Source organism: Mercenaria mercenaria, unplaced genomic scaffold (assembly GCF_021730395.1).
Source record: "Mercenaria mercenaria strain notata unplaced genomic scaffold, MADL_Memer_1 contig_2180, whole genome shotgun sequence".
Taxonomy (NCBI): domain Eukaryota; kingdom Metazoa; phylum Mollusca; class Bivalvia; order Venerida; family Veneridae; genus Mercenaria; species Mercenaria mercenaria.
Genome location: NW_026460221.1, coordinates 63,960 through 75,958, shown reverse-complemented (window position 1 = coordinate 75,958; position 11,999 = coordinate 63,960). Strand labels below are relative to the sequence as shown.

General features: G+C 35.8%; 1 protein-coding gene and 1 long non-coding RNA gene across 2 annotated transcripts; both read left to right on the top strand.

Moving 5' to 3' along the window:
• Positions 1-59: 59 nt before the first annotated feature.
• LOC123560358 (uncharacterized) lies at positions 60-2,404 on the top strand. Its single transcript, XM_045352558.1, has 4 exons — positions 60-155; positions 477-553; positions 1,249-1,647; positions 2,349-2,404. The coding sequence occupies exons 1-4, from the start codon at positions 142-144 to the stop codon at positions 2,402-2,404; spliced, it is 546 nt and encodes a 181-aa protein (XP_045208493.1). The 5' UTR covers positions 60-141.
• Positions 2,405-5,410: 3,006 nt separating this feature from the next.
• LOC123561747 (uncharacterized) lies at positions 5,411-9,367 on the top strand. Its single transcript, XR_008369019.1, has 3 exons — positions 5,411-5,739; positions 6,495-6,525; positions 8,768-9,367. It is a non-coding gene; the product is annotated as an uncharacterized LOC123561747 (long non-coding RNA).
• The last annotated feature ends 2,632 nt before the right edge of the window (positions 9,368-11,999 follow it).

The following is an 11,999-nucleotide window of genomic DNA, read 5'->3' as shown; positions in this document are numbered from 1 at the left end:
ACTCATTGAAACTTAATCTTTCATGATGCATTGTAGACAATTGAGCATGAGACAGTTAAGCTCACAATAGAAAACAGTCATAATTAACAATCCTTAAAGTTTTAAAGGAGACTGCCTCCAGATAAACGTCAGAATATCATAATGATTATGTTTAGGTAATAAAAAATTGTGGACTATCACGAATCATAAATCGGTATATTTTTGCTATAATATTTTATAAATATAATTTCACAGCTACAGTTTAGCTATCTGAAGTCATTTTTACTGCTTGGAAATTGCCTCATTGCAGTTTTCTTTACATTTTACAGGTTGTTTTCACGTTAGATATTTAATAGATAATTACATTTGTACTGTTTTCAATTTATGGAATCAGTAAAAGGACGACTTTTAAATCAAACAGACAAAAGATTAACACCATTATATACGTTTGACTAATTTGTATCGTCGTGAATATGAATTTAAAAAATCTTTCACAGAAGACAAAGAAAACCAGGACGTGAAATGTTGGCGCTTGTTTTTGTTGTTTCTTTGCTGACCACTTGGACAACAATAGGTAACTATCTTGCAAATAAGATTAAATCTTGCAGGTTACACAGTTATTCCTTTTTTGTAACACACATTATGTTTTAAGAAGCATGCTGATGACCCGGTGATGCCACGACTTACAAAATGATCTACATTTTATTCATTAGTCGATTAAACAGAGTTGTTAAAGTTGCTGATTTCATATCACTTGCCCCTCGCCGATGTGGGTTCTAGCCTCACTTGGAGCGTTGAATTCTCCATGCGGGGAAACCATTCAGGTCGGCGGTTCTACCCAGCTGGTGCCCGTCCGTCATGAAATAATACGGTAATTAATTTTTTCTTGCTATTTCGTAAGTAAACTTTTAAAGACTATCATGCTGGTCAACGTAAAGAAAAAAAAACCAAAAAACACTGATATGAAAGTGACGATGTAAAATATACATATAAGAAGTTTTGCCAAACTGACAGCATAACATAATTACCAACTGAGACAAATTCCCGTGTTACTCCCTATCGAATACAGTATATATCATTTGGTGTGCGTGTGAAGCGTTTAGTACTTGCCTTTATATCTAACGCTAAAAAAACAAAATTATCACAATTTGTAACAACAGTATGGACCCATTGATTATCATGTACGAGGTACATGAACTGTGCAGCATAGTCAAGACTTTCCCATGACCTTTCTTCGTATTATCATATTAAACTTCCTGCTTTTCCCAGTTTCCGGATTGAATTTCACTTTGTCAAAGACGCGAGTCATGGTAGGAACTACAGGAAAGCTGTTCATGACATGTCAGGTTACCAAAACAGACGTTGATGTATTCTATAACATACAGATACGGCGAGAAACAAATTCCGGATGGCAGACAATAGCACTTATCGAAGCAGGTGTTACTGAAGTCCCAGCTTTAGATAGAGACGTTTTCAATGACAAGGATTTTGTTGTTGGTGGTATTCTGGATAAAGAAAACCCACTGAACACTCATTTAACTTTAGAAATGAATATTGAAAAGATAACCTATGATGATGCTAGAATATATGGATGCGAGTTGGCGTATGAAAGCAGCATTTCTGGCAGCTCTCTCTCAAGTTACAGATGTGCCACGCTTATGATTGAGGGTAAACGTTTTTTTATATTTTTGCTATGATGCTGATAGTACTTATCTTTATTTCCACCAAGCAAGCGTTTGGTACTACTTAGACCATCAACGCGACTGTGCCTTCATTTTCAAAATTAAAATATGTTCCATCGGTAAACCGGACATTTGCGATAACACGAAACCAATATTCATACACAAGGTGACTTCCCGTGATATGAATGATGATCTCTATAAACAGGCTTATTCGTAGTTACGCATAACAAACCGTTACAGTCAGCCTATACAACAAATGCCAATAAAACATGCCGTAATCAGAACTATTTCCTAATAAACCATGCGCAAAACATGTTTATGCAAAGGCTACTAACAAGTCATATTCTTCCAATTTTGTATGAAAATATGTAACCATTCAATGCTTCTTATTTAGCATGGGCCGACAACAGCCAGTTTTGGTCGATTCTGCCGGAAACAATACTATTTCAAATTAATTGCCATTATAGATAGACACTACCTGGATATCAGCCACAATCCAGAATCGAACCCGGGCCACCGCTGTGAAGTCCAGCCTGTTAACCACTGTGTCATTGAGTCCTTAAATATAAGAACTATATCAGCTTTATTTTATATTTGAGCTTTATTCAAACCGAATAATTTAGACTAAAGTCTTCTCTAGGCCACGATTATTTCGTACGCCCATATATTTTCTGCTATAACTTTCAGAAGCGGAGAATAAAACAGAAGAACGAGCAGGTACGATTTCTTGTTTTGTTTTGTAGTTCTTAAACATTCTTATAATCTGCCATCCAAAACAAAGAATGTGGTCTAGTACTGTTTGTACTTGTTTCCAACGCTAAACAAGCAAACAAGCACCACACTTGTCGAAACAGTTATGTAGTTATCACATTTCTACTGCCTTTTTGCGAAGAAATCAAAAATCATTATCTTTTATCGCTATTATTTTGAGCCGGACTGATTTTATTACATGCATTTTAAGAGAGTTTGATAATAATTCATTTACTAATTTAAAAACGTACAGCAACTTCACAGTTGAAACAGTCAATCTTTACCTTCTATCAAACGACAGTGTTCATGTTTCAAAATGGTGACTTTGAAAGTTTTAAAATATCAATGGTACACATACTCTTGGAGTTTTTACGGCATGTAACTGTAAGATGGAAAAATCCATTCTAACATGACTCGGTTTGATTTCCAGTTAAACAAAGAAGAAAATCAAGCTCTGTATATTCTGCGATAAACAACGGTTGACGCGCGAGAGCATTATGACGTCAATTATGACGTCAAATTGCCGCATGACGTCTGATACATTACTCCTTGCGTAAATGAAGTCCAGCATAATATTTATTAAAATATATCAATGAGCATGTCAGAATGAAAATAATCTAGGCCTTCTTGTGATTTATCGTCTAATTTACCACGGTTCATCGTTCAGATGCTTCAGTATTTAACCACTCGGGCTAACGCCCTCGTGGTTCAATTCCTACGCATCTGAACTCTGAACCGTGGTAAATCAGACGATAAACCACTCAAAGGCCTAGATTATTTGTTAAATATACAAGTCTTTAGTATTTCCGCTTCATACGCTCGGCCTTCCTACATTTAACGGCTTTAGATTCGCATTGTTATGGTCTCCTTTCTCAGCCAATAAAACCTCCCAATCCTTGATTTGTCGTAAAGCGTTTATCATTCCTGCCAGATATTTTTGGCGTTGTACGTTCGTCTTTCAGTCCGTCAGTCCGTCTGTGACATGGTTTGGAGTATTAAAATAAATCACGGTAGAAATGTTAACTGCTGTAGGGAAATGCCAACGAGCAAGTTTCGTTCAGATTGCCGGAGTGAGACGGGATTTATAATGTATAAATGTATATATAATGCATATTTGGTGCTTCATTTTCAGTCTGTCTGGAGTAATATATCAGACATGGTTAGAAGGGTGTAAATCAAACATGGAAGAATGGTAATTGAATCAGGGCAATGCAAATTTCATTCAATGTTTATGGTCCTTTGCAATTATATGTATAGTACATATATAGAGTTTTTACTTGCTTTTTTTCTGTTCGGAGTCATATCGCAGGATTTTAATAAAACATGATAGAAATGTTATTGGTATAAAGCGATGCAGCCCTACATGTTTCTAAACGTAGAAAACATTTTCTGCTCAATATTTTCAGTAAGGAATATGGTATTGCAATCATACTTGGAAATTTGAAAGTTTTCATGGAGGCCATATTTTTATATGTATTTTGGGTTTCTGTTGCCAAGGTCAGGATCATTGTTACTAAATATAGAAACATTATTTTTCCCTTTATTACTTCACCAATTCTGATAAATGATGTAGTTCATAAAAACAAATATTTTCTGTTCATTTTGGGCAGGTTAGGCCAAGATCATTGTTATTAAATATACAAAATATGTTTCGATCAGTAATTTATTTAGGAAAGAGAAGCCTTCAAAGAGACTGAAATTCAGTTGCATTTAAGGGCTTTTCATAAGCAGATAATGCTGCTTCAAGGGCAAAATCTTAAACCCATATGGGGGAATTCCAATTCACTGAATTTGCTTATAAGTTTTGTACGATCATATCATAAACTTATGTTCTTACGTAATACTATCGGAACCCCGTAACAATAGTTGTCTCAGACATCCGGTCAGTTTCAAATTTTCTCGTTTTGCACGGGATCTCCAGTGACCGTATACATTTATTGGTACATGTGTCAATTCACAGCTGAATTATGAATAATTTTGTAATGCCTTGATTGTTAGAGTCCGAGAGCAAATAAGGCCACAGAGATGTTGCAAGAGGTCGTTTCTGTCATTGACGCCAGTAAATGTTTGGTAGCATTTTATGAACTGGCTAGAGGTTTCAGGCTACAGAGTGATGCCCATGATCTTCCTACATTCCTAGGTCAGGTAGAAAACATGCAGTTAGCCAATTAGATTACAGATCGTGTCATTGCCTTGCCACATTTACTTGATTTGTGTAGACCGGTAATGTTAACGGCTCCTTTGTATAACGTTTGTCAGAAAATTATACGAAACCTTTTACGCGACCAAAATCGCTCGGTGAAAGTACGCCATCCCCAAATTGGTGGTATCATGACACTTCTCCTTGCCAGGAATGTTTACAATGAAAACGTATGAACGTCATTGGCGTCGTCGGGACTTATACATTGCTTTATTTTCTGTTTGCGTGAATTATCACAAAAGTACTAAAATGTACAAGCTCATACACTTAAGTTAACCAATGGAATAGATAGAGGATATTCGATATAAAAGCAATATTTAACGAACGCGTAGCACTAGTGTAAGTATAAATATGATTTCTTTTGCAGTGATGTAAATATCAAAATTATTAATTAAAATATTAAATATTGCATTTGTGAAAATGCCGTGATGTCTTGTTGCATTGTCGCGTGTCAGTAGTACGATTTATCGCAAGGTCACATTCGCGTTGTCGTGCATCGTAACCCATTGCCGTGATGTCACTTTGCATTCTCGCGATGTCACTTCGCATTGCCATGTACCGTGCTCTGTCGTTTTGATGACCGTGACACATATTATGCGTCACTATGCACGACAATGTGATACGATGCACGATAACGCGAAGCGACACTCGAAAAATGCGAAGTGACATTTTTTCATCCGTATGTTTTTTCTCCTCCTGTTTTTATTTATTTAATTTTAATTGGACTCATCTAACCAATAAATAGTTTACAGTTCTGATGGGACAGAGGTTCGGATTCTTGATATGCAGCTTCCTTAAGTGGTGAGGACCTCCTCTTTTATCCGTGTGTAATATTTTGGTTTAAACGACCGCGGATCTACAATTAGTTCAAAATTTGTTAATCTCGTGCTCTTAGGCTTTTTACTGCTATACGCATTATCTAACACATCCGGATACGGTGTGCCTAGCATTCATGGCGAATTCTATAACTTTACATTTCAGACAACACACAGCAAAGTTCCAAATCTGACAATGGAAACTCAGCGTTGACTGTCGGTGCAATTTTAGGAGTAACAAATATCTTGACAGTAGTGTATGCAGCTTATTTAACAGTGGTTATAAGAAGGTCACGAACAAGGTCGTTTGACGGTAATTTTTGTATTCTATTCAGTTTTGTATCAAAGATTTTAAGTTCGCTTGCCCTGCATCTTAGATGGTTACATCATAATCATTGCCTGTTCTTTTTTGTTGGGCTTAATATCGCACCGACACAGTTACAGGTGACTTTCCAGCTTTTGTGGTGGATGAAGATACCAAGTGCTCATCCGTGCATTATTTTATCACGGGCAGGCACCTGGGTAGAACCAGCTTGATGTCTTCCTCACATGAAGAACCAAACGCCCAGAATCAGACTCGAACCAACATTGGGGACGGGCAGTGATTTCGAGTCAGCGATCTTATTTACTCGGCCACGGATGGCCCTTTTGACCGTACTTTATCCTTTAAGCTATCTATCTGGCTGACTTTCGAGAATTTCTGCTCATGTATAAAACGAAGTCCGGCGGGCTGCTGGCTCTCCATCAACCTACGGAAACTTAAATGTCATTATTTTCTTAAGTTGTGAATCAGAACAAAAACAAAGTATAAGTTAGTGTTGTTTCTGCTATTTTATAGTAAGTCGTGGAGAAAATGATTATAACACATAGTTCATATAACTCAATCTCTAGACTATCTATCATCTACTGTATATGGTATGTAGTTAAACTTTCTGCCTATTTTACATTTAATATGGAAACTGGAACAATATTTAAATTGAACAAAAGAATACTAGAATACTGACTAGTCTATGTAAGCCAGAGGAACACGGACAATCCAAGTCAAAGACACACAGTATTATCTTTCAGATAAATGCATATGCCACGGAAGACGTAAACCGTAAGTGAAACTTGCATGACATTCTGGTCTTGGCTTCAGCCCCTTTTCCATTTCGAATATATAATAAAAGATATTCAGTTATAGAGATATTTAAAGCTTTGGTACAACCAAACATATGCATAGGAAAATTGCTTAACAAATCTGTTATTTGCTGTAATAGTTGGCTGCCACATCATCATCATTTCTTTCCGCGACAGTTTTACCGTGCCCTTAGTGACCAAAGAATTATAAGGAATCGCAACAATGTTTATGTGTCAAAGATTACTAAATGATAATGCAAGGACGGAGAAAGCCCACTATCAAACTCAAAGTTTATATATGCATACAATTCTAAAACATATTTCTCTGTTTTCGACTGTTGTTGGCGGAACATTGATTTAGCAATTAAAATTCGCTGAAACTTTTAACAAATTTAACTACATGAAGTGAAAACGTATCTTTATATCAATTTTATAGAATATTTCTGTTTAAGGGTTGATTTAATTCATAAAAAATAGAGACCTTGTTAGAAAAAGTCCACAATGATGTGTAACAATCTGCAGCAAGAGCGGTCCCCAATATTTTGCAAGCATGTATTTCTGACAGCCTTAGATTCAGACCCTTAGTCATTTCAGTCATACATTTTGGCTCGCTTCGCATTTAGCAATCAAAATTCGCTGAAACTTCTAACAAATTTAACTACATGAAGTGAAAACGTATCTTTATATCAATTTTATAGAATATTTCTGTTTAAGGGTTGATTTAATTCATAAAAAAATAGAGACCTTGTTAGAAAAAGTCCACAATGATGTGTAACAATCTGCAGCAAGAGCGGTCCCCAATATTTTGCAAGCATGCATTTCTGACAGCCTTAGATTCAGACCCTTAGTCATTTCAGTCATACATTTTGGCTCGCTTCGCATGCAAAAGCACACATCAGTAGTAATTAATAATCGGTGAATTGGCGGGAACAGACGACTGTCAATTAAAAAAATCATCTTGGCCATATTTTTTTGGTTTTTTTTTTTGTTTGTTTTTTTTTTGGTGGCATGTGTGTGGGTGGTGGGGTTAGAGGGGGAAATGCGGGGAGTTGTGTGCTTCTTTTGTGTAAAAATTTAAATTTAGAAAAAATCATGCTCAAATGTTTTTGCTGCGGGCCTACTTTGCTATGCATTGCTCTCTGGTTGTGTTTGGGGTGCTCTTTGCTTCAGGGAAATCTACACTTACCTTTTATTTTTGTCGAATATACATCTGATGACACTATTTCCTGAGGTTGATTGGAGGCATGTACCCATAGAAACCCTAAATAACTAGAAACTCTGTTTGACCTAAGCGAAAGACCCTAACCTCGGCTGCATACAAATTTTTGTGATGTTTACATTGTCGCTGCATATTTAACTAAATAACTTAATTAGACCAGAAGATCATTTTAAGGTCGAAACAAGTTGGACAACAATAAAAGCAGTACACATTCTCTATATGTGTTGTATGTTCCTATGTTGGCTTATTTCTGCTACGAGGTATCTAGGTAACTTTCATGATAATATCGAAAAAACACTACAGTAATAAATAGCATTTTCTAGATATTTTTGATTTTCTGAAAATATTTCAGCGCATAATTTCGCGTTAATGCTTGAAACTACCAAGTTATACCTAGGTTCTTATCACGATAATATTTTTTATAAATTAACTTTCCGCAAACTTGGGCATTTTTCTGGCAAAATTATCGCAATAAATAATATTTTCTAGATATGCTTTTGATTTTAGGGAACTTTTCTATTAAGACAAACGTTTTCAAAAATATTCCCAAATATCAAGATAATTTTGAAAAGAATCAGCTATCTAGCTAATAAATGGCAGCTGTGGGCATTTGCATGATGAGTATCAAGATAATGATGTAAACTATCGCAATCATATTTCCAAAAATCTTTCGATTTTTGTAATAATCTTTTCAGAAAACTTTGCTTTATCAAGACAATAATTGTTACTTTCGCGGTAGCTACCTAACTATCTCGTGGCAGATATATGCAAGAATATATTTCATCTAAGTTGACTTAACCCTTTTTACTTTAGCTAATTATTTTGTCTGTAACAGATTCGTTAGTACCACAGTTATTATATATGACTACCCAGTATGAAGTTACCAGCATTATATCTTTAAAATGGCAATGTCATCTGCATTTAATTTTTCACAAGATTATGCAGTTACTGTACTTGAAATTAAACGACCTTGATGCAAATGCTGTATAATGTATTTTTTCAGTGATCCCACAGCAACTGTTGCCAAACGGGATCTGGCAGTTGATCAACAAAACCTATTCTGTTAACGACGATGAAGACACTTATGATTTATCAAAATAAGCTGGCTAAGAACGTGCTTTACGCAGGTCGTCATCAATATCTTCAAATAGTTATCCAAACGTTACGTTATTGTTAACTTTTACTTATATAGTCCTTGATTAGCACAAATTTTCAGAAAGAACTTACTATAACTGCAGCAAAAATAAATTTGAACGTCTGGAACTAAACTTTTAGAAGGTCCAGCCACCAATAGAATGAGTATCTAAATACAAAAGTCAATTATGTTTTTGTTAAAGATGATATCCAGTACACCATAATTTGTGTGGAAATTATTACTTCATGTGTCAAGAAGATGCAACAATCACCGGAAGACTGCATTTAGGGGTTAATCATATTTCACATTTAAATGACTATTTTTACAAAGGTCGGAAGATATACTGTTGCTGATATCTAAAATACTTTAAATAACATTTATTTAGAAAGCTGTTTACTGTGTTTTTTAAGATAAAAATTTAAAGCATTATGACCCTTTAAGCTTTCCTCTAATAAAAGTGAAATGTTATTTAGGAATCGTATATTATATAGACTATGATCAGTCGAAGTATAGATAACTCAGGGCTTAATTCATATTTCAACTCATTAATTGCTTATAAATAATTTACTACGTGTGTAATGGACAATGGCTTTGAAAACTGAAATAAGCTCCAGGAGAGATATTCAAACTCCTTAAAAGTGGAAGTCAACAGAATAACATTTATCAGGCTTAGTCGACAATATTTTTCAACAGAGTACCCATTCTCTTCATATCTAACATATTTGTTGTTCTTTCAACTGTTTTTTACAAAATCCTTTCATACAGTGATTACTTTTCGTGCCAAATATATTTCTATCACAGATGTAAGCAAAACAAAGTGAAAAGGCCTGTCAGTAATCTTTTGTATAAAAAAGAACTTGATCACGCAGACTGTTTGATATCCAACAACCTTATTTCTCAGCTCTTTACGGTTTTAGTTTTTAAATAAAAGGTCCAAAAAAAACTATGACAAATGACTATTTAATATGTGATTCGCGCCATATGACGCTATTGTTCAAGGCTTATTATAATCGATGAGACAGACCCGTTAATTTTGGCCAGCGATACCAACCAAGGCGAATACAGCTGAAGGTTATATATATCTAGAGCAAGAAACTATGTGATAGTGATACATTTATGGTAGCATTTTATGTTATTAGCACAAAGGGTTTGAAGTTGTAAGGGAAGAAGGCCGGGTATGTATATTTCGACGAAATATAGATAATGTTACATTTTTACAGGTATCTTACGTAATGTATTTGGAAAAATTTCATTCATGTAGTTTTCACATCTGTCCGACAAAGTGCTGCGGTGTCCAAACTTTATGAGCATATGTGAATCTATGCTTAGCACAGATCTGCGGATCTCGAGGTCGTGAGATCAATCGCCGAGAGAGCCGTGTTCTCTCTGTGACGATTATATCAAACACAAATCAGTTTTTCTTTACCTCTGATTCATTTGAAGAACTTGAAAAATTGTGCGAACAACAGAATACTACTGTGTCTGTTAACTGCTCACCGTAACATCAGTCAAATACCTGTGAAAAACGGCGGAAGTCTTAAAAGAAGGTTAACCTAATTTTCAATGTCAATGTTGTCTCTTTGGCTTGAAATAATCTCGCTTTTAGCAAGCCGTGAACTAGACCGATAGCTTCTGCTTTACCTCCGTTGGTGTTAGTGGCGTGTGTAAACACCATGTTTACAATGTACATCAGGGTAATATTTGGAAAGAATCGAACCAGTAGCCTTCATTAGTTTTTCAATACAGATTGTTTAATATCGTGGACAATGCAGGGACACCGCGGCTAAGCACATACGGTCGGTGGCACAGAAACACTGTAGGTTCTAAGCCCGCTTAGGGTGTTGAATTCATTCTTGTGAGGATGTCATTCTGCTTGCTTACGGAAGGTGGTTATGATAAGGTGCCCACCCGTGCTTTGATAATGTCCCTCTTAGAGTCCTTCAATACCAAACGTTGTAAATATTAAGAGGTAAGCGTAGATTTCCCGGAAGCACAGCGCAATGCAAATAAACTTTAAGCCAGAGGCATGCATCGCAAAGTAGGGCCATAACAAATAGAAACTGTAGTAGAATGATATACATGTAGTAACTTAAAAACAAGTACATTTTAAACATATACAAGATGCAGAAATGGGGATAGGGTCGAGAAACTGGCGGGATGTTGGGGGAAGTTAAAAAGAAAGGATGAATATTAAACAATGAAGGCCTAGATTTAAAAACGCGTTCTCCCTAGACCGAAAACACAGCAGTTTAAAGTCGCCAGATGATGGTTTTGACTCTAAACCCAACACAACAATCAAAACAAGCCATGTTCAACTGAAGTAAAGTTTATGTAGGTGGTTTTTACTATCACTCTCGGTCTCTGCTGTTATTGGTGATCTCAAAATTGCATATTTAGTTATGTTTGAATGCTGACATGAGCTACTACTTGACAGCAAAACACTGATGGTTATCCAGCAGGACCAAATGCTTACAAATTCTGTAAGAGTTCTATATACTAGCGCATAACTGCTATTTCGTCGTTTTCATGGGGTGTCTTGGCAGAATAGTAAACGTGTGTTAACACACGCACATTTCATAAAAAGTTAAAGACATTGACGAACAAATACTCATTTATTTATTTTTTCTTGTTTTATGCTTGAGTAGCATTGACGCATGTTTGTTTCGTGTTATATACGGAAGAGCATTAATGACAGATTTTTTGTATTAACTCGTTACGTATCTCGAAATGTCGAGTGACTAGCGTTTGCTAATAGAAAACATCACTATTTAAACCATGTTTATTTATTTATTTTGTTTGGTTTAACGTAGCACCGACGCAATAATAGGTCATATGGCGACTTCCCAGCTTTTATGTTGGAAGAAGACCCCTGATGCCTAAACCATTTTTAGGTCTGGAAGGTTGTCGACCTAGTTTATGCCCAAATTGCAATGAAATATAGACATACCCTAAATGAACGTGCAGTTATGAGTCTGACCAAGATCGGGTACCTCGGGTAGTTCGAGCCCTTACCAACTGAACATACTATACAGGTAAATAAAGGTATATATCCTGGATATAGTTCGAAATCTGGAGTAGCTCTAGAGGCTGTGGTGGGTCA

What these genes read in the sequence shown, in the direction of transcription:
- LOC123560358 (XM_045352558.1), top strand. An exon ending in GACCACTTGGACAACAATAG is followed by an intron (nt 554 to 1,248) that starts GTAACTATCTTG and finishes TGCTTTTCCCAG; the next exon opens with TTTCCGGATTGAATTTCACT. An exon ending in TGCCACGCTTATGATTGAGG is followed by an intron (nt 1,648 to 2,348) that starts GTAAACGTTTTT and finishes TATAACTTTCAG; the next exon opens with AAGCGGAGAATAAAACAGAA.